At 41.2% G+C, this 22,657-nt stretch overlaps 1 protein-coding gene across 2 annotated transcripts in view; it reads left to right on the forward strand.

Moving 5' to 3' along the window:
- Positions 1 to 22,657, forward strand: part of CCNY (cyclin Y) — a 138,142-nt gene that overhangs the window by 72,130 nt on the left and 43,355 nt on the right. For both annotated transcript variants that reach the window (XM_058180989.1, XM_058180990.1), the window contains exon 2: positions 17,105 to 17,179. In XM_058180989.1, the coding sequence (XP_058036972.1) occupies positions 17,105 to 17,179 (75 nt within the window). The remainder of the gene's footprint in view (positions 1 to 17,104; positions 17,180 to 22,657) is intronic.

Consider the following 22,657-nt stretch of genomic DNA (forward strand, 5'->3'; position numbering starts at 1 on the left):
CCTCACCCCTTTCCTAAGAGGTCTATAAGGGTACAAACATGCCTACCATTCCTGTCCTACTGTTTCCTTTCATTATATCCAATTTATATAGTTATTACATGCTTATACTCATATATATGCTTTTATGTTGTATAGTTACTTCATGCTTATGCTTATGTATGCTGTTATGACAAATAAAATAAATAAAAAAAAATAAATAAATGATAATATATTTGGAACAATAGTAAATTACATATATACTACTAAAACTCTCCATCCATAACTGGGTCAAAAAGTGCAAAAAAACTGTTTTCAACCAAGGTACTAGGTTGACTAGTTATAGCAGGGTTAGTCAACCTTTTTATACCTATCGCCCACTTTTGTATCTCTGTTAGTAGTAAAATTTTCTAACCACCCACTGGTTCCACAGTAATGTACTGTGTATTGTCTGACTACGCCTCTTGCGCATCGTGGATTGGGTTTTGGGGGGGAGGGTGCCAACTACCAGCTCTGCTTGTCTGTTACAGCTGGGTGGTGTGGGAGGAGATGCGCAAGCTATTCTGGGACGAGGCTCTTTTGTCTGCGGTAGCACTATAGCGCCATTTAGTCTCACTTAGGTAACGTGAACTAAACTTACGTGTGGGCAATACAAATAGTATATTTTCAGAAATTTAAATTGTCATGGGGAATTTTATGAAAACCTAATGAAAATGTTTTTAAATAATGCTATGAAATTTTTTTAAAAAGTCAATTAAATAAAAAAAAAAGGAAAGTGCTTCAGTATTGGACAAAACCCCTACTGCCCACCATGAAAGCTGGAACGCCCACTAGTGGGCGGTAAGGACCAGGTTGACTACCACTGAGTTATAGGCTAATTTACAGAATGTATCCAAAACATAGAACCCATGATTCCTGTGTTTGGCAAATTTTATAAAACATGCTATGGCAGGGGTGTCAAACTCGCAATGACATATTGTCATCCTGTGACATATCGCAACTTTCCTCCCTTTGTTAAATTGGGGGTGGGGTGGCCAGTGCGTGGCTTATCTGAAACGTGTGACGTGAGTTTGACACCCCTGCGCTATGGTTTAAAATCAATAATATAAAATTATCATAAAACATAAAACATTTCCTGTGGTCAACACCTGATATTTCACTGTGCTATCCAGTTAAATATGGGCTACTTTCAAGGCAACTCTAAATATCTCCCTGAATTTTTAAGAACTTTTCGAGTACCTTAGAAGTTCTGCTATTGTTGAAGACATTGAGGAATCTGGTAAAGAATTAATCTCTGAAATGATGTCCCAAGGGATCACAGGTTGTCTAGTTCTTTATTAAAGTTATTTACTAAGCACATTTTTTAGATTCTCCAGAAAAAAATAGTAAAATATGCTTCATATAAACAAAACAGTTGGTTTGCACTTGAAATCTTGGATTAAATCTTAATTGTTTTCTGTTTATTTATTTATTTATTTATTTATTCGATTTTTATACCGCCCTTCTCCTGAAGGACTCAGGGCGGTGTACAGCCAAATAAAAAGCGCAATATATAAATTAAAACAAGACTAAAACAAACATATTACAAAATGGCCAAAAATTTAAAAAACTTAAAACATTTAAAATAGTTTAAAAAACCCTAAAAATATAAATAACCCCAGATTAAAATTTAATTAGGCCAGTCCCGCTTGAATAAATAGATGTGTTTTCAGCTCACGGCGAAAAGTCCGAAGATCAGGCACTTGACGTAAACCAGGGGGAAGTTCGTTCCAAAGCGTAGGAGCTCCCACAGAGAAGGCCCTGCCCCTGGGGGCCGCCAGCCGACATTGTCTGGCGGACAGCACCCTGAGAAGGCCCTCTCTGTGAGAGCATACGGGTCGGTGGGAGGCATAGGGTAACAGCAGGCGGTCCCGTAAGTACCCGGGCCCTAAGCCATGGAGCGCTTTAAAGGTGGTAACCAAAATCTTAAAGCGCACCCAAAAGACCACAGGAAGCCAGTGCAAACTGCGCAGGATTGGTGTTACATGGGAGCAACGGGTTGCTCCCACTATTACCTGCACAGCTGCATTCTGGACTAGCTGCAGCCTCCGGGTGCACTTCAAGGGCAGCCCCATATAGAGAGCATTGCAATAATCCAAACGGGAAGTGACAAGAGTATGAGTGACCGTGCATAAGGCATCCCGGTCAAGGAGGGGCGCAACTGGCGAACCAAGCGTACTTGGTAAAAAGCCCTCTTGGAGATGGCCGCCAAGTGATCGTCAAACGACAGCCGCCCATCCAAGAGGATGCCCAAGTTGCGCACCCTTTCCATTGGGGCCAACAACTCGCCCCCCACAGTCAGCCGCGGCTGCAGCTGACTGTACCGGGGTGCTGGCATCCACAGCCACTCCGTCTTGGAGGGATTGAGCTTGAGTCTGTTTCTCCCCATCCAGACCCGTACAACTTCCAGACACCGGGATAGCACTTCGACAGCTTCGTTGGGGTGGTCCGGGGTGGAGAAGTACAGCTGCGTATCGTCAGCGTACAGATGGTAACTCACCCCGAAACCACTAATGACCTCACCCAGCGGCTTCATGTAGATTTTGAACAGGAGGGGCGAGAGAATCGACCCCTGAGGCACCCCACAAGTAAGGCGCCTCGCGGTCGACCTCTGCCCCCCTGTCAACACCGTCTGTGACCGGTCGGAGAGATAGGAGGAGAACCACCGATAAACGGTGCCTCCCACTCCCAAGCTCTCCAACCGGTGCAGCAAGATACCATAGTCGATGGTATCAAAGGCCGCTGAGAGATCTAATAGGACCAGGGCAGAGGAGCAACCCCTATCCCTGGCCCTCCAGAGGTCATCTACCAATGCGACCAAAGCTGTCTCCGTACTATGTCCGGACCGGAAGCCGGACTGGAACGGGTATAGATAGACAGCTTCATCCAGGTACTGGGGAAGCTGCCATGCAACCACACTCTCTACAACCTTCGCCACAAAGCGAAGGTTGGAGACTGGACAATAATTTCCCAAAATAGCTGGGTCCAGGGAAGGCTTCTTGAGGAGGGGTCAAGAAGGGGTTGACAGGATTCAAAATGATCTGAACAAAGCCCTTATTAGATATCCTTAGCTATGGCTAATACATGGATCATATTCCTAATCAAATATTTCCTTTCTTGGTTGACTCAAAAATATACACAAAAAATAGACTTAAACTTTCAGGAATTAAAGTTTGTGTAGTTGAAGAAAAATAATGTTTGAGACCAATAGAAAGGTAAGGCTGGTTTCACCATTTTTGTGAGCTACATATTTTTATGACAGACCTAGGTTAGTTGGTTTATAATAAAAGAAATGGCTATGTGACAGACTGGCTGATTCTAAATAGATTTTTGCCTCTTTATCCTGCTTCTGCTACTGCTACTCATGAGAAGGGACAAATGTAATTATTTTCAGAGCTAGGATTGACCTTTTTTTAAAAGCTAAACAAAATTAACATGTAGCATTCTTCCCCCAAATAACACTTTCTCCTGTTGTATGGTATCAGGACATCAAAGACATAAATGATTCATATTTAGTGTATTTTGGGGTATCTATCTGTCTATGTCACAAAGATTCTTTGTCAAGAAACAACTAAAGAAATAACACTGAAAGAAATACAATAATAGAAAGTCCAGTTGTCTCTTGAAAAAGCACCTTTGGGACAACCATGACCGGGATGACAGAGAATCTCCATAGACTTCTCTATGTGTGTGTATTAGTAGCTTAATATCTTCTTTATATTGTAAACACATATGGGTACTTGTAATACTCATTGCTATTCCAATAATTTAAAAAAACAAAACCCTTTCCTTTGGCTTTTTTTTTTTTTTTAGTCCCCTGTATAATTCTGCCTGTTTAATTTGCTCTTTTAATGTATGTTTTTTAAAAAATTGAAATTACGAGGATAATAACTGAGGGCAGCATGATTTATATCCGGTAATTTAATGTCATTCAGTTAAAGTTGTGTGTTCTTCAGGAATGACATGATGTGATTTTCACTTGCCTTTGTCATCTTTGGACTGTTCAGCGCCCATAAAGCTAATTCCTTCCTATTTTGAAAAGTTAACTGAATACTAAGCTTTTTCTATTGGATGGATATTGGGGGTGCTGTAAAATTTCAACTTAATAAGGAAATATTGGTTGTTGGTTTTGTTTTGTTTTTCATTTTCACATGAATGTTTTAAAGCAGGGGTCCCCAACCTTTCGGACCTCAGGGACCACTAAATTCATAATTTTAAATCCCACAGACCACTAATACGATCTGCCTAATGACTGGCTGGGTGGGCGTGGCTAGGTGGAGATGTGACTGGATGGGCATGGCCAACTCGATGTCACTCACATCGAGGAGCGCCTTGCTGGCTTCTACTCGCCCCTCCTGTGCCAGCCACTCCTTGCCTCCCCACCTGGGCTCCTTAGGGCCCCAACAGGAAGCAGTTGTTGGAGCTAAGCAGCCACCATGAGAAAGAGTTGGCAAAACAGCTGGCTCAATTCAAATTGGATCTGACCGAGAAAGAGGCTCAGCAGAAGCACCTCACTGAGGACTATGAACATAGGCTTTCCAAGCAGAGGGAAGACCTGCAGGAGTGCAAGGCCAGGTACAGTGGGCTGAGATGGTCAGTCAGTTCCAGGCCATCATGCAGTCCCACTGGAACAAGACCCTCCGGCTCCTTTCCACCAGTGACACTTCTTTCCAGCTTTCGCCTAAAGCCCCATACCAGAAGGCTGGAGCAGACCCCAAGTTGGAATTTCTGCCTCCCTCCCTCCTGCACAAAAAGACCCTGAAGGGGGAGACTCTCTGCAGCAACACAAATGTTCATTGCATGTATCCAGCCCAGGGGCCATAGTTGGAGGACCCTGATTTAGTGCAATATAAAAAAATGCAAATAATTTTTCTGTGGATCACCAAAATTTTATCATGGACTGCCAGTGGTCTATGGATGACCAGTTGGTGACTGCTGTTTTAAAGAGTATATTCTTGAAAAGGTGGCATTTCCAGTTCGCTTAGAATGGTTGTCATGGTGTTCTTGGTTCTGTGGGAAATTAATATCCCCTTTCTTTTAGAGGAAAAATATGAGAAAACATATACTGTATTTTTTGGAGTATAAGACGCTCTGGACGACAAGACGCACCTATCTTTTTTGGTGAGGAAAACAAGAAAAAGAAATCTGCCTCTGCCTCCCAGCAATTTTGCCTCCTTGTAGCAAACAGCAAACCTGCTTTACTTTCATTTTCATTTTCAGCATAGCTTGATTAGCATAAGAAAAAAAAATCTGCTCCCAGCAATTTACCTCCTTGCAGCAAGCAGCAGAGGCCCGTGCAGCAATAGGCAATGGCAATCCCTGCAGCCGGAAACAGCTTGATCCAAGGGACAATCCACTTGTGCTAATAAGGCTGTACTGAAGCTGAAATGGGCGGTTTCTTTTTGCTGCTTGCTGCAAGGAGGTAAACTGCTGGGAGGCAGAGGCTAAAGGGTAAGGGTCAGTGAGTGGGCAGGGCTACATTCGGTGTATAAGATGCACCCAAATTTTCACCCCCTTTTAGGTGGGAAAAAGGTACATCTTATACTCCGAAGTGATCAAACTTCAGATGCTTGGCAACTGACAATTACAGTGTCCTGGGCTCATGTGATCCCCTTTTGTGACTTTCTGACGAGCAAAGTCAATGGAGAAGCCAGATTCACTTAACAACTTGAGTCTAGTAATTCACTTAACAACTGTGACAAGAAAGGTCATAAAATGGGTAAAACCAGGAATGAAATCCAGCAGGCTCTGATAGGTTCTGGAGAACCGGTAACGGAAATTTTGAGGAGTTTGGAGAACTGGCAAATTCTACCTCTGGCTGGCCCCAGAGTGGGCTGGGAATGGAGATTTTGCAATATCCTTCCCCTGGAATGGGGTTGGAAAAGAGATTTCGCAATATCCTTCCCCTGCCACGCCCCCCAAGCCACACCCACAGAACCAACCGATAATAAAAAAATTCAGATTTCACCATTGCTTAAAACTCACTTAACAAATGTTTCACTTAGCAATATAAATTTTGGGCTCAACTGTGGTCGTACGTCGAGCACCACTTGTATTTCTCTTTTTCTCATTGTTTTTGTTGAAAGTAATTTAAATGATTTATCTATCTATATATGCACATGAGCATAAATAAATAAAGTTGGCCCCACAGTGGCCATTTCCATCAGATGCATACATTTTGTATATTTGTAAGAAATATGCTTTATTCAAAAGTCAGAGCAGGGAATAGTGTTTTTACATGAATGATAAAACAAATTGTGTGAATTACTAAGGGATCAGAGGGAAAACTCCTGGGAATTGTTGAGAAATAATAGAAAAAAGATCTATTGTTTTTCTTTTGTGCTTGGTATTGCCCCCAGAGCATTTGATTAGCACTTCTGGGAAACAGGATACTATAATATTCAATACAGTTTTGAAAACTACTATACAATACTATTCAAAATACAGTTTGGTCTGTTCTCTCCATGGTTAGGAAATCTTTGGAGAAAAAGCCCAAAATGTTGGTATACAAGGTTAGAAAGGTAATCAATCAAGGGTAAGTAAGGATTTTTTTTTTAAAGGATCGGATCTTTTCACTCTTTTTCAAGAAAACCAGTTCTGAAGTTGTTTGCTTTCTTAAGTAGCTTCATTCCCTTGTTGCTTTGATGTGGAGAATAATGTTAATCAATTGCTTCCTTCAACAGTAAACATTTTGATGGGAAACATTAAAAAGAAGACAAGGAACCATGATCTGTACACGTGATCCTTGACTTATGACCACAATTTGATTCCAAAATATCTGTTGCTAAATGAGACAGTTGTTAACTGAGCTTTGCTTATTTTACGACCTTTCTTGCCATAATTGTTATGTGAACCACTGCAGTTGTTAAATTAGTAACATAGTTGTCCTAAAGGTGATGTTCAAAAGGCAACTGGACTTTCTTGTTTTTTTGGTTCTTGGTTTTTTTCTTCACAACATTTTGCTTCTCATCTAAGAAGCTTGTTCAGTTCTAGCTGAATGGTGGGAAATTCAAGGAAAAAAACCAAGAAAGTGCAGTTGCTTTTTGAACACCTTTGGGACAACCATAACCTGGATGATTGAGAATCTTCAGAGACATTTAGTAACATGGTTGTTAAGTGAATCCGCCTTCCCTAATGACTTGCTTGTCAGAAGGTTGCAAAAAAACAACAAAACAAATCGTCCTGGGAGACTGCAGCCATCATAAATATGAACCAGTTGCCAAACATCCGAATTTTGATCACATGACCATGGGGATGCCACAGTAGTCCTAAGTGTGAAAAACAGTCAAAAGTCACCTTTTTCAGTGTTGTCGTAACTCCAAACAATCACTAAATGAATGGTTACAAGTTGAGTATACCTGTAGAGATGGCCAGCAGTTAAATAATTACCCAATTAAATTATTCAATGGCCAGTTCAAGTTCAGAGTGAATTGTTGCAAGCCAGAAGGAAGATTATGAGTAGGAATGGATGAAAGCTGGATCTGACCCATGAAGATCTAACCCAATGAAATTATTTTTCTAGAGCTTGGGAAAGAAGCTAATTTCTTTTACACTTTTGTCTATTGTTAAGCTCCTTACGGTGTATTTTTATTTTTCTCCTCCTTTCCTTTTTTTTCAGAAAGAAAGGAAATTAGGAGGCAACATTTAGCCAATCAGTGCTGGAAAGAAACGGTACCATGTATCCATGGCTTATTTAGGATTATATGAAATCACTAGATTTTCAACATGTTCCATCAGAATTCCATTGTGGATGGATTCATGAAATATCATTTCCTATATAATTAAGCATAGAGTTGGAAGTGACCTTCATAATCACCTACTCTAAACCCCTGCAGAGTATGTAGTCCATTTGATCATTTCTGATAGAAGACCATCTAACCCAGGGGTCTCCAACCTTGGCAACTTTAAGCCTGGCGGACTTCAACTTCAATTCTGGGAGTTGGAGTCCTCCATATTTAAAGTTGGCAACATTGGAGACTCCTGATCTAACCTGTTTGAAGATTTTCAGCAAAATAGAAGTCACCCTTTCATGGGGCAGTGTTATTCTACTGAATTTCTATCAGGTTTAATGGGAAGCCCTATTTAGATCAATACTGCAATGTTAGGATTAAGGACTAAGGAATTCTATACAGTATAGCTATCTTGCTTCTGCTAAGACTCATGTATTTATGCCGGTTAAAGAGCTGTGTCCTTATTATATGTATGATAGAAACAAGACTGTTTGCATTGTCCTCTCCTGCTGGGTAAAGACTCGTGGAATGGGTGATGGTGCAGAGAGAGACAAACAGTTGTGACTGTGACAATGGCATTAAGGAAGGACAACTCAGGGAAGGAATATTTTATAAAGAACTCCCAAATGGAACTCTTGACAGCTCTATTTAGTCAGGAATGTTCTGTAACAAGATACATAATAAAGGTTTAACAGCTACCGTTGTTGAAGTACTTTGTTTACTTCTCCTGGGAAATATGGTTTAAGAATAGATTGTTGATTGCCACAAAGAAGACTGAGCAGCAGATTATATATTTATAGCTAATATTGGTTGGACTGTAGAAATCCAGGATACTGTATTGTACCTGGAAAAAATGATATGGATTCTTTCTAGTGTAAAGCATAATAGGAACAGGTTTTTCGTGCCATGCATATTAAGTTGAGGCTAGGGATGCTGAGTTGTTTCACTGATAAAATGAACTGTCAAGCTAATCATAAAAGTATTTATAGTTAGTAGAATTATTATCTGACCTTCACGTTTGGTCTCTAAATCTCCTAGCAAAAAAAGATTCTTGTCTTTCTACAGGTACCTCCTTTTGCCCAGAATGACATAGTGGAACACCACCTTGATCCCTTTATTATTGTCTGTTAAGGCAACTACATCAGAGTGGGTTTCAGCAGGTTCTGACCAGTTCTGGAGAACTGGTAGCAGAAATTATGAGTTGTTCAGAGAACCGGTAGTAAAAATTCTGACTGGCCCTGCCCCCATCTATTTTCTGCCTCCCAATTAATGGGGATTTTACAGTAACCTTCCCCTGGAGTGGGGAGGTAATGGAGATTTTACAGTATCCTTCCTGTGCCATGCCCACCAAGCCACACCCACAGAACCGGTAGTAAAAAAATTTGAAACCCACCCCTGAATTCCATCAGTCCAAAGTTGCTGACATGGATAACGCCAAGACTATAGAAGCAAGAAGTTGAATCGGGGCACAAGAGCTATGGAATATGGTAGACATAGCAAGATTGTGTAGCATATGGTAGATGGAGCAAGAACATGATCTCAACTCAGATATAAGAAAATCACCCCTCGTATGTACCCCTTTATGTAAAGAAACTTAAAATGTCAGTGTAACTGACTTTCATCTGTACTGGGGAGCCTAAGAACTTTCCTGCTACCACATACTCATGCTGTTCCCCAAATTTAGAATGTAGCATTGGTTACAGGATCTGAATGCAAATTTCTCCTAAAAATGAGTATATGTATTCTTGTCATTTTTCAAAGCTGTTTCCATATATTTTGTGAGACAAGTAGACGGATAGATAGATGGACAGATGGTTTATTCTTTTTTTTTAATGAAACTAATATTAAATTTCTGATTGCATAGCTAGGAAAGCCTAGAGAATTCCTCAGAAGCCACTAGTTGCTAGGATACCTGGCCTCCATTGTTTTTGTGAGTTTTCCTATGTATTAATGAGCTAAAATAATTTCTTATTTATTTAGTTTTTTAATTTATTTGTTCCATTTGTATTTTGCCAACTACTCCAAGTCTCCCAAGATTTACAGCAATAAAACCATATAATATAAACATTAAAACACCACTAGTAGAAAGATAAAACACAGAACAACAATTAAAACAACATAGCAGCACGTAAGCCACTTGATGGGTTGATTCTATTTGGTTTATTTATCTATTTACACTGCTATCCATCTTGTCAAGCTGATTCTGGATGGCAAACACTATTAAAGTAATATAACAATAAATTTTAAAAAATAGATGTACATACATAGCAAGAACAGAAAGGCAGAGAAGAACAATTTAGGAGCGGTCTATCAACAATATATTAACAATACGTCAAAGGTTCAACCAACCCTCTGACCGGAATGGCTAGAAGGGCCTTCAAATGCCCTCAGGAACAATTTTCCATTAAATTAACTTCTAGAAGGCATTTTCCTTCCCCAAATGATTCCTGTACATTGTAATCTCATGAAAACTGGACTTCACAGTTTCTCCTAGACCAGGGGTGTCCAAACTTGTCAACTTTAAGACTTGTGGACTTCAACTCCCAGAATTCTGGGAGTTAAAGTCCACAAGTCTTAAAGTTGACAAGTTTGGACACTCATGTCCTAGACAGTTGGACAGATTGATTCTGATTGGAGAAGGCAGCCTTATAGGTCTTTGGGATAAAACCACCACTTGCTCCTGTAAACCTGTTTGCAACCAGGACAATCTGTGCATTGGCAAAATTTCCATCTGACAATTGCAGAAGACCACACTGCTTGGATCCTCACATTTTCTACACTGATAGATGACATCCTAGGTTCTTGGGAAGAACTTAATGCGTACAAAGTTCACTATCAGTTAAAGAACTGGCAGCTGTGACTTCATGTTATTGTAAACATATAATAATAAGATCATCATCATTATCATTATCCTCATCCTCTTCGCCATTTTAGCCATTGTCTATGCACTGCAGGATGAAGGCCTCTTCTGCATGTTTACATCCAATATGGTCCTGAGCTTTCTTTTGCCAATAGGGCCCGCAATATTTGCTGATATTGTTGATCCATCTTGTTTTAGGTTTCTTTCATGGATGCTTTTTATCAAGTGGGATCCATGCTATGACTGCCATGGTCCACCTGCCATCAGTTCTTTCTATGTGATAAGCCCATTTCCATTGCAATTCTTTTCCTGTCTTCATGATATTGTATAGTTTTGTTTGTTCTCTAATCCATGTGCAGGTCTTTTTTTCTTTCTTGTCTTGTAATGCCAAGCATGTAGTCTTTCCATGACTCTTTGTGCCACTCGTAACTTTTGTAATAATAGGATAGGTGGAAAAAAATGCCTAATCCGGTCTAAACATCTGGCTGCCTATGCAACCAACCTTAATAATAATAATAATTTTCTTCTCTTATGTTATCATATCAATGGTGGGTTTCAAAAATTTTTTACTACCGATTGTGTGAGTGTGGCTTGGTGGGCATGGCTTGGTGGGCGTGGCTTGGTGAGCGTACGACCCGTACGCTCTCACAGAGAGGGACTCCTTAGGGTGCCGTCCGCCAGGCAGTGCCGACTGGCGACACCCAGAGGAAGGGCTTTCTCTGTGGCGGCTCCCACCCTCTGGAACGAGCTTCCCCCAGGGTTGCGCCAACTTCCCGACCTCCGAACCTTCTGCCGCGAGCTTAAGTCACATCTATTTATTTGCGCAGGGCTAGCCTAGGGTTTTTAGTTTTAAATTTAGTTTTAATGGGGTTTTATACTATTTTAGTGATATTTTAATTTCGGCCTAATTAATAAGTTTTTTAATTGTTGTTTTTATTTGTATTATTCTTATGTTTTTATATGGCTGTACACCGCCCTGAGTCCTTTGGGAGATAGGGCGGTATAAAAATTTGAATAAATAAATAAATAAATAAATAATAAATAAATAAATAAATAAATAAATAAATAAATAAATAAATAAATAATAGTGGGCATGGCAGGTGAAGGATACTGTAAAATCTCCATTCCCACCCCACTCCAGGGGAAGGATACTGTAAAATCTCCATTCCCTCCCCAATCCAGTGGAAGATTATTGCAAAATCCTCATTTCCTCCCGATCAGCTTAGACTTGGGAGGCAGAGAACAGATGGGGGCAGGGCCATGCAGAATTTTTAGTACCGGTTCTCTAAACTACTCAAAATTTCCATTACTGGTTCTCCAGAACTGGTCAGAACCTGCTGAAACCTACCTCTGTATCATATGTGACTGTGTTAGATTTTGTTGCTGCTTATGAGAGTGTGATTATGCATGTATGAATGTCTACAACAGTGTTCCTCAACCACATTAAGATGTTTGGACCTCAACTCCCAGAACTCTCCAGCCAGAAAAATTGTGGCAGTCCACACATCTTAATGATAAAGTTGTTATAGGGAAATCTTGTATGTTAGGCTCCTTGCTGCGTGACAACAACCCTGCCCGAGCTGTTGGAGTTGCTAGCTGGGTTGGCAGTTGAGACCCCTAGACTATTGGTCATGGGGGATTTCAACTTGCCATCAACTGGCACGGCATCCTCGACCGCTCGGGAGTTCATGGCTTCCATGATGACCATGGACCTGACTCAGTTAATTGATGGCCCTACTCACATTGGGGAAGGCACCCTGGACTTGGTTTTTATCTCTGGCCAGTGGTTGAATGATCTGATTTTAAAAGATTTAGTTATCGATCCTTTGTCATGGTCAGATCATTTTCTCCTTCGTCTGGACTTTCAGACCGCTACCCACTGCCGCAGGGAGATGGAACCAATGCATTGGTTCCGTCCCAGGCGCCTGATGGACCCTGAGAGGTTCCTGACGGAGCTTGGGCAGCTTCCCGAGAATCTGGCCCACGGCACGACTGAAGAGCTGGTCACGGCCTGGGAACAGGCCGCAGCTGGAGCTTTGGACCGTGTCGTGCCTTTGCGGCCTCTGACCCGGCGTCGGTCTCAACCAGCTCCTTGGTTCTCCAAGGAGCTGAGGGAGATGAAACGCCGGAGAAGACGCCTAGAGAGTGTCTGGAGATCCAGCCGTTCTGAGGCTGACCGGACACTAGTTAGGTCCTATAGCAGGACCTACCTAGTGGCACTGAGGGATGCGAAACATTCCTACGTTTCCTCCCTCATTGCGTCGGCGGATAACCGCCCGGCCGCCCTGTTTCGGGTGACCCGTTCTCTCCTTCAACAGGAGGGGCGGGAGGACCCCCTACAAGGGCGTGCCGAGGAGTTTAACGGTTATCTATACGATAAAATCGTTCAGCTTCAGGACGGGTTGGATCAAAATTGGGTAGATACAGACGAGAGTTCCGAGACCCGTCTTGTTGAGGTGGTTTGGGATAACTTTGACCCTGTGACTCCCGAGGACATGGACAGGTTGCTGGGTAGGCTGAACGCCACCAATGTTTACTGGATCCGTGCCCCTCCTGGTTAGTACTGGCTACACAGGAGGTGACACGAGGCTGGCTCCAGGGGATTGCAAATGCTTCTTTGTGGGAGGGGGTCTTTCCCGCTGCCTTGAAAGAGGCGGTGGTGAGACCCCTCCTCAAGAAGCCTTCCCTGGACCCAGCTGTTTTAGGGAATTACCGGCCAGTCTCCAATCTTCGCTTTACGGCGAAGGTTGTAGAGAGTGTGGTGGCATGTCAGCTACCCCAGTACCTGGAGGAATCTGTCTATCTAGACCCGTTCCAGTCCGGCTTTCGGCCCGGATACAGTACGGAGACAGCTTTGGTCGCGCTGGTGGATGATCTCTGGAGGGCCAGGGATAGGGGTTATTCCTCTGCCCTGGTCCTATTAGATCTCTCAGCGGCTTTCGATACCATCGACCATGGTATCCTGCTGCGCCGGTTGGAGGGGTTGGGAGTGGGAGGCACCGTTTATCGGTGGTTCTCCTCCTACCTCGCTGACCGGACGCAGACGGTGTTGACAGGGGGGCAGAGATCGACTCCGAGGTGCCTCATGTGTGGGGTGCCGCAGGGTCGATTCTCTCACCCCTCCTGTTCAACATCTATATGAAGCTGCTGGGTGAGATCATCAGTGGCTTTGGGGTGAGATACCAACTGTACGCTGATGATACTCAGCTGTACTTTTCCACCCCGGGCCACCCCAGCGAAGCTGTCGAAGTACTGTCCCGGTGTTTGGAAGCTGTACGGGTCTGGATGGGGAGAAACAGGCTCAAACTTAATCCCTCCAAGACGGAGTGGCTGTGGATGCCGGCACCTCGGTACAGTCAGCTGCAGATGCGGCTGTCCATCGGGGGCAAGTTGTTGGCCCCGATGGAGAAGGTTCGCAACTTGGGCGTGCTCCTGGATGATCGGTTGTGCTTTGAAGATCATTTGGCGACCGTCTCCAGGAGAGCTTTTTATCAGGTTCGCCTGATTCGCCAGTTGCGCCCCTTCCTGGACCGGGATGCCCTATGCACGGTCACTCATGCTCTTGTTACCTCTTGTCTGGACTACTGCAATGCTCTCTACATGGGGCTCCCCTTGAAGAGCACCCGGAGACTTCAGCTAGTCCAGAATGCGGCTGCGCGGGTTATTGAGGGAGCGGTTCGGAGCTCCCACGTAACACTTATCCTGCACAGACTGCACTGGCTACCTGTTGTTTTCCGGGTACGCTTCAAGGTATTGGTTACCACCTTTAAAGCGCTCCATGGCTTAGGACCGGATTACTTACGGGACCGCCTACTGCCGGCCTCTATCTCCCAGCGTCCGGTGCGTTCCCACAGAGAGGGACTCCTCAGGGTGCCGTCAGCCAAACAATGTCGACTGGCGGCCCCCAGGGGGAGGGTCTTCTCTGTGGGGGCTCCTACCCTGTGGAACGAGCTTCCACTCGGGCTCTGACAACTACCTGACCTTAGGACCTTTCGCCACGAACTTAAAACCTATTTGTTTCATATGGCTGGACTGGCCTGATTTTAAATTTTAAATTTTAATTGTGGGTTTTAACTTTTGTAATTTGTATGGAGTGTAATGTTATTTTAAATTTTCGGCATATTTGAATCAGTTTTTTAAGAGTTATTTTAATTATGGTGTATGTTTCTGTCTGTATTTTATTTGCCTGTTCACCGCCCTGAGTCCTTCGGGAGAAGGGCGGTATACAAATTAAAACATTATTATTATTATTATTATTATTATTATTATTATTATTATTATTATTATTATTATTATTATTATTATTATTGTTGTTGTTGTTGTTGTTGTTGTTGTTATTATTATTAGTGGGCAGATGTCTGTCTCATATTCAAATAAGGGGACTAAAAACTGTGGATGTTTCTTGACATTTGGCAGCAAAGAGTGTTATCAGTGGCATTTTCTAGGGAAGTCAGAGCTGAGATTAATAGGGGTAAGCAATCCCATCATAATGCTTTCTGCCAGTTGGCAGCAAAACCTAGATTGGAGAGAGTCAAATTTCAGTATCTCGAGAAACCTTTTCAACTTGAAATGAAAATGAGAAGTTTAGAGGATTTTGTTCCTCTATTTTTCCTCCCCTTCTTGTTTTCTGTCTACTCTTCACATCCGACCATGGGATGGGCCAACGCTAAAGATGACTATCGCAGCCTTCTGGCTTCATCCTGTTGTAATTGGATGCTTAAGCTAAGCAGAAAAGTATCCTCAGCTTTCGTTTTCAATTTTCACCGAAGCCATTGGCCCCCTTGTGGCAGATCTTCTCCTTGTGCAAGTTGCTTCCTGACTCAAACCAAAGACTCTCAAGAATTCTAGAATTTAGGAAGGGGCAGGAATAAGGAGCGTGAAGGGTGGAAAATGAGAGAAAAATAAGGGATAATCAGTTTTTGTCCTGACGCCACCCCCTCTTCTGTTAGTAGCAGCAATGGAACTGTCTTGCATAAAGACCACAGACTTTGAGGGCCCATTTATTTGATTTTTTTAAAAGCCTTGTTTGTATGCCTTGAAAAAGCATTAGAGTTTGCTGGAGGCTATTTTTACACACTACAGACAACTAGGGGAAGATCCTTTTGCAAGTTTATTCTAGTATGTTTGTCTTTTCTTCAAGAAGTTTGGTGTAAAGGATATCCCCACTCTACCTTTTTTTACAAACATTAATGTGATCCAACCAGCTATGTATTTCATTTGTGATGTGATTTCAGGTTTTATTTATCCAGCATCCTTAATTGTGTTATGTCGGCTCCTTTTAACAGAGCTTGCCAACCATTAATTCTATCTCCTAAAATTAAATCTGTAAAAGCTGGCAGAGGATGATGTCGTTATATCAATAGTTTCCACATTAGGATAAATCTGTGTAAGCAGAGCCACTGTAATTATTATTGCAGGGAACAATTATATCTGAAATAGAGTCTTGCTATAAATCAGAGGCCTTTAGCTAGGAATCCATTGTGGGATCCAGGGCAGTGGTGGGTTTCAAATTTTTTTTACTACCAGTTCTGTGAGTGTAGCTTGGTGGGCGTGGCATGAATTGGTGGACATGGCTTGATGAGCATGGCAGGGGAAGGATGCTGTAAAACCTACATTCCCACCCCATCCCAGAGGAAAAATACTGCAAAATCCCCATTTCCTCCCGATCAGCTGGGACTCGGGAAGCAGAGAATAGATGGGATGGGGCCAGTCAGAGGTGGTATTTACCAGTTCTCCGAATTACTCAAATTTTCTGCTACCGGTTCTGCAGAACTGGTCAGAACCTGCTAAAACCCACTTCTGCTCCAGGAATAGTCTTCAGGAGGTCTATGAACTTTGACAGGAAAAATACCTTTTATTTTTTCTACTCTTCAATTGAAATTTGTTGTTGTTGTTAGTTACGAAGTCGTGTCTGACCCATCGCGACCCCATGGACAATGTTTCTCCAGCTCTTCCTGTCCTCTACCATCCTCTGGAGTCCATTTAAGCTCCAGCCACCTCATTCTCTGTCGTCCCCTTCTTCTTTTGCCCTCAATCTTTCCCAGCATTAGGCACTTCTCCAGTGAGCCCTTAATTGAAATTTAGAACTTAATTAAAATTTCTTGTAATTGAAATAAGGGATTAATAAAGAACCACATATACTACTATATTGCATAGCTGGTATTCTTTAGTATTTTGATAACTGCATTTCATTATACTATGTTAGATTTCTTTTATAATATAATCTATATCTGTGTATTTTATTTTATGCAGTTAGACACATTTTTTCCATGAAGGGGTCTGTAGTTTTCAGCAGACTCTAAAAGGAGTCCGTGGAACCGATTGGTTAACAGTCTCTGCTTTAAAGGGAATAAATTGGAGAATTGATGGTACAAAGCAATAATTTGGGGTCTAGGAAGGTTGCTTTACAATGGATTAGCATTAGTTGTACAATGAAACACTACATTTACTCCTGATAAGTCACTCCTAATGTTTCATTTTTTCTCACATTTTTTTTAAGATCAAAACATGGAATTCAACCCATCGGACCATCCACGAGCCAGCACAATATTCCTCAGTAAATCTCAAACTGATGGTAAGTAACCATCTATAAACTACAATTGGACGAAAGCCTAGAACTGAATAACTGAACTGTAATGTTGTTCATAGTTTATACTCCTCTGAGCCATTTTAAGATTATGTAGAAATTAGGAGCCAAGGATACCCATTCTTCTTTAACAAAAAATAATTTTAAGTCTGTATTTTTAGAGAGGACAAAGCCACTTGAAATCCCAACCCTATTCTATTCCTTTTCTGTTTTAGAATGTTACTGAAAACCCAAATTTTATGCTTTGTAAATCATGTTGATTGATGAAGTGTTACTGAAATTACATTATAGGTATTCTCCTATAGAGGAGTATCTATATCTTTTCCTATTTTTTTGCTTTTTGATGGCTCATTTTTACTGAGTTTTTAATATTAGTATTTTCACTTTGGTGGTCATATAAGTCTCATTAATGATGATGATGTTTTGTTTTTTTAAACCAAGGTGCTGTTGGCTCATATTGTGTTTCCAGCATTAACAAATTGTTCAAGGTCTAAAATAATAATATTGGTCTAATTTTAGAAATTATAATATTCAAATCTTAATGGGGAAATACTTCAACATCGTTGTTGCCCTTTTTAAATATCTGAAATACCTGAGCTATAAAATTCTGTGAAGAAAAGAAAGAGTATTGTAAAGTTATGCTATATTGACTTACTTCCCAATGTAAGACTATCGGTAGTATTATTTAAATCATTGTTTCATAAATAGGACAGCTATTTGCTATTTGTGTTTTGTATACAGTACTTCATTTTCCTCTAATTTCATTGTTGACATGTCAAGGTAATCATTTTAAGTATCTGCTGAAGTAGGGGCTAAATTTTCCAAAGCTTAAGGCACAATGCATTATTTGTTGTTGTTAGTTGTGAAGTCGTGTCCAACCCATTGCGACCCCATGGACAATGTTACTCCAGGCCTTCCTGTCCTCTACCATCCTCTGGAGTCCATTTAAGCTCAACAATGCATTTAGAATTGACTTAACATATTTAAATTAACTTAACATATTTCTCATTTTGACTGAGATATGAATATGTCTACTATTTTGTACATCTTACACATGTTTATGGTGAGAGACTTTGCATGAATTATTGTCATTTAATTGAATTGGAAAGTGAATATTCCTCACGCATCTGCTGTCGTTCAAAATTTTTGACTGCTATATCAGAATGGAGAAAAGGGCTGTTGATTAGAATAGTTGATATACTTAAATAGGCAAGTCCCCAGTTTATCTATTACTGTTTTGTAACTGATTAACACAGAAAGCCAGTTAGGTATAGTGGTTAAGGCATCACCCTGTGAATATTAGTGCTGTCTTTGGCATAAAGCCAGCTGGATGACCTTTGGCCAATCATTCTTAGCAGACTAATATACGGTTTCATAGTGTTTTATAGACCTGTGCCTTACAATGGCAAACCACTTCTGAAATCTTGCCAATAAAACTGCAGGAACTAGTCTAGGCAGTTGCCATGAGTCAACAATGGCTTGAAAGCACAAAAAAACAACAACACAAAAGTAAAAGGTACTTTTAAGTACTTTAAGTTACTTACTTTAGGGTAAACTACACGAAACTCGATTGCAGAAAATATGACTTCAGCAACAGAGTGGTCAATGCCTGGAATGCACTACCTGACTCTGTGGTTTCATCCCAAAACCCCCCAAATTTTAACCTTAGACTGGCTACTGTTGACTTCAATCAGGTGTGAAATGCTCCCAGTTCAGACCGGATTGCCTGATCCGGTAGCGATGGTGGCAGGTGGTTCGGAGAACGGTAGCAAAAATCCCTGCCCCAGCTGACCCGCGCAATTATCAGAGGGTTTTTTTTAAAACTTTTAAAAGCATTTTTTCTTCGGCCGAAAAAATGCTTTTAAAAGTAAAAAGCCTCTGATGATTGCGCGGCTCGGCTGGGATCATCAGAACTCTTTAAAAGCATTTTTTTAACAGCCTCTTCAGCCGAAGAGATTGTAAAAAAAAAAAGCTTTTAAAAGGCTCCTCTGGCAATTTCAGCTGAGTTGCCTGATCAGCACAGGCTTTTAAAAGCATTTTTTTTTCGGCCGAAGAGGTTGTAGAAAAAATGCTTTTAAAAGTTTTTTTAAAAAGTTGGCCACGCCCACCCAGTCATATTAACACCCCCCACCAAGCCATGCCCACAGAACCGGTAGTAACAAATTTTACATTTCACCCCTGACCTCACTCCATTATTAAGAGGTCTCTAAGGGGCATGCATAAGACCACCACCATGCCTATCGACCCTGTCCTAATGTTCCCTTTAATTGTATTCATTTTATGTATTCAATTCATGCTTATATATATTATCTAATACGTACTCAACAAATAAATAAATAAAATAAATAAAAACTGATTAACCCAGAATCACATTCTATTGTGAGATAAGAGCCATTACATTTCTTAAAATATTATGTTGTTACATATACTTAATTCAAATCTGTAATAAATTTTATTAGAACCAAAATCCAAAAATATGATAGTCTGCTGTACTAAGTGAATTACAAATCATTGTGTATAAATTATCTATGCAATTAAGAGTTTAGCAGTATTTTGTCTGTGTATCGTTAGTCACTTATTTTTTAAAAAAAGTTTTGTATATATTTGTCAATACCATACTGTGCACTATATAAACTAAATATCTTTTTATCGAAAAAGAAATCTTGTTTAGTTAGTTATCTGTGAGGTGGAATGGATGCAAAGCCAGAAACAAGAACAGACAGTATTTTTGAAAAGGTTTCATCCTGTGCTGTTAAGAATATCAGCAAGATGAATCTTCTCCCCAGGTTCTCACTGCTTTTTGGCATGGAAGAAAAGTTGCTAGCGACAACAATATCGGCTTCTGTCCCATGTCAAGCAGCAAATACTTGGAGATGGAAGGATTTTTTCCAAAACTGCTTGAAACATGAAATCCTTGGGTGTGCTTCAACCTTATATCACACAGCTATTACTTAAAAACAGTAACAACAAAATCCGTAAATGTTGAATGGAGGCATATATTTCATTTTATGAATAGTTCGTCCCTCAACCTATCTCCTACAAGTCGCTAATGAGAGAAGACTGAAACTGACTAATCAATGATTTTTTTTTAAAAAAAAAAAATCTAGATACAACACAATTCCTGTTCTGGACTGATGATTATGCGCCATCAAGTCATTGTTAGCTGTTGGCAACCCTATGGATAAATTTTCTCCGTGGTAATTCTTTCCTAGCATGGTCTTCCAATGCTGTACCCAACTTCATTGAAACTGAGTCTATCCATCTTGAGTTAGTTATCCTCTTATTCTCTTTACTTCTACCCTTCCTAACACTGGGGCCTTCTCCAGAGACTTAGGTTTTCTCATAAGAAGGATAATTTGAGCCTGGTCATTTGTGCCTTGAGTTAATTGTTCTAAATTAATAATGGGTAACCCAGGTTTGGGAGGTGCATGGGCTCCCATCCTTTGTTTTCATTTAATTTCCAAATACTGTAAAATTCTTTCCAAGAGAATTCAATAGCACAATGTTCAGCTTCTTCTTGTTATTGTTTTTTTTTTTTTTTTTACAAAGATAGGCATGTTAAAGCTTTCCACAATTTAATACATCTATTTTTACATATATTCCTTCCTATTTCCTTCAGAAGAGTGAGGAAATAAACCTGGAGCCCTGTCTTTCCTATTACAAATATTTTATTCTAAGAACAGGCAAGAATTACTCAATTCCAAGAATTTTGGAAAGCATTTCTGCAGCAAGGATGTTTAATCCTTGTGTTAGTTGAGTGTCTCGCCAAAATAAATTTAGGCTGAGGTCGAAGACTGCTGTCATTTCTCTTGAGTGCTGCACTCTTTAAAAGGAAAATACAGACACACTTCCAGATTAATTGATCAGCAGAGTTGAACGTAATCATTTATTAGTCTGCGCTTTTGCCTTACCAGGAAATTAATAGTGTTCGCTTTAGAGTGCAACTTGATGTAATCAGAAGAAGAGGATTCACTTACTCCTAAGTTGATGCAATATTTTTTCCTCCCACAAATGGTTGTAGGCAACAAATTGCAACCATGTTTTCTTTGAAAAATGTGCAAGAAATATTGATAGTTATGTGCTGAGTTGCCCTTTCCTCTTCCAGACTGTCATGGTTTAACAGAGGAATCAATTATTTGAGGTTTAACATGTAGGTTCTAAGCTTTGTTTTCTTACTACCGTAATCTCCACGCCAATGACAATGGCTGAAATTTGGCAGCTTTTTTGCTTCCTGCCATTCTTAGGTAGGAAGCACTCCCAAATTAAGGCTGAAAGAGACTTAGCTAAATAAAGAAAAGATGTTCAAAACCATCCTCCTTGAAAGAAAATCTTTGAGGGAAAAGCAGGAGATCTTGTTCCTGCTTAGATTGCCTTGCCTGGACACCGTGTCCTAGGCTCTCAGAAAAAACTTAGGTGAAAATTATGTTCGTCTTCTAGCAAAAAGCAGTCTTTCTCTTTCCTGAATGTCTAACACTGCATATGAAGTGAAGAGCAAGCTGCTCTCTTCAGTCTGTACAAAAACAAAAACAAAAAAACAACAACCATTAAGGTGGACTTCATAGGAAATCCAAAGAATAGAAACATTGTATCATGGCCCCACTGGAGTCCCCGGTGGAGGAGGAGATGGAGCTGGGGCTGATGGAGGGGGAGGATGCATGAGGAATGACCCAGGGGTGAGGATGAGGCAGTTCCGGCTCCCTTGGGCTTCCGAAGAGTAGGCAGGGAGGCAGTCAGCGCAGGGCAACCTGACTACTCAGGAAGAGGGAGCCCTTCCAAGGATCACCTAGCATTGAAGGAGAAGCCATGGGGAGGGTGTATTTTGCGGCAACACCCTCCACAGCTCCAAGAAGAACTTTGCTCCAGAATCCTTGCTTGTGTAGAGTGAGGTTTGATCCTTTGCTTTGACATTTGTTGTGAACTTTGCCAAGTTTGGAAGCCTGTCTTGCCCCCGGAGCAGTGCTGCTCCTGTAGACTTTCATTACAGGGAAGTTGCATGAAGCTTGTGCGGGCGTGGGTGTTCAAGCCTTGCTCTTGGACTGTAAGGGTAACCTGGGGGCAGAGGTCTTGAAGAATGGACTGGGAATTGCTGGATTGTGGGGAATGGTGGGGGATGATGGTTGAATAAAAGTTGTCAAGCTTCCGCCTAGCACATGTTGCTTGAGCGCCAACCCTGGGTCATAACACATTGGTTGCAGATACTTTTCCAAGGGGCTGCAGATCTCTAGGTAAAGGTAAAGGTTACCCTCACACATATGTGCTAGTCGTTCCCAACTCTAGGGGGTGGTGTTCATCTCCGTTTCAAAGCCAAAGAGCCAGCGCTCTCTGAAGACGTCTCCATGATCATGTGGTCGGCATGACTCAATGCCAAAGGTGCACGGAACGCTGTTACCTTCTCACCAAAGGTGGTCCCTGTTTTTCTACTTGCATTTTTTATGTGCTTTCGAAATTGCTAGGTTGGCAGAAGCT

This window comes from Ahaetulla prasina, chromosome 4, assembly GCF_028640845.1.
Source record: "Ahaetulla prasina isolate Xishuangbanna chromosome 4, ASM2864084v1, whole genome shotgun sequence".
In the NCBI taxonomy this organism is placed as follows: domain Eukaryota; kingdom Metazoa; phylum Chordata; class Lepidosauria; order Squamata; family Colubridae; genus Ahaetulla; species Ahaetulla prasina.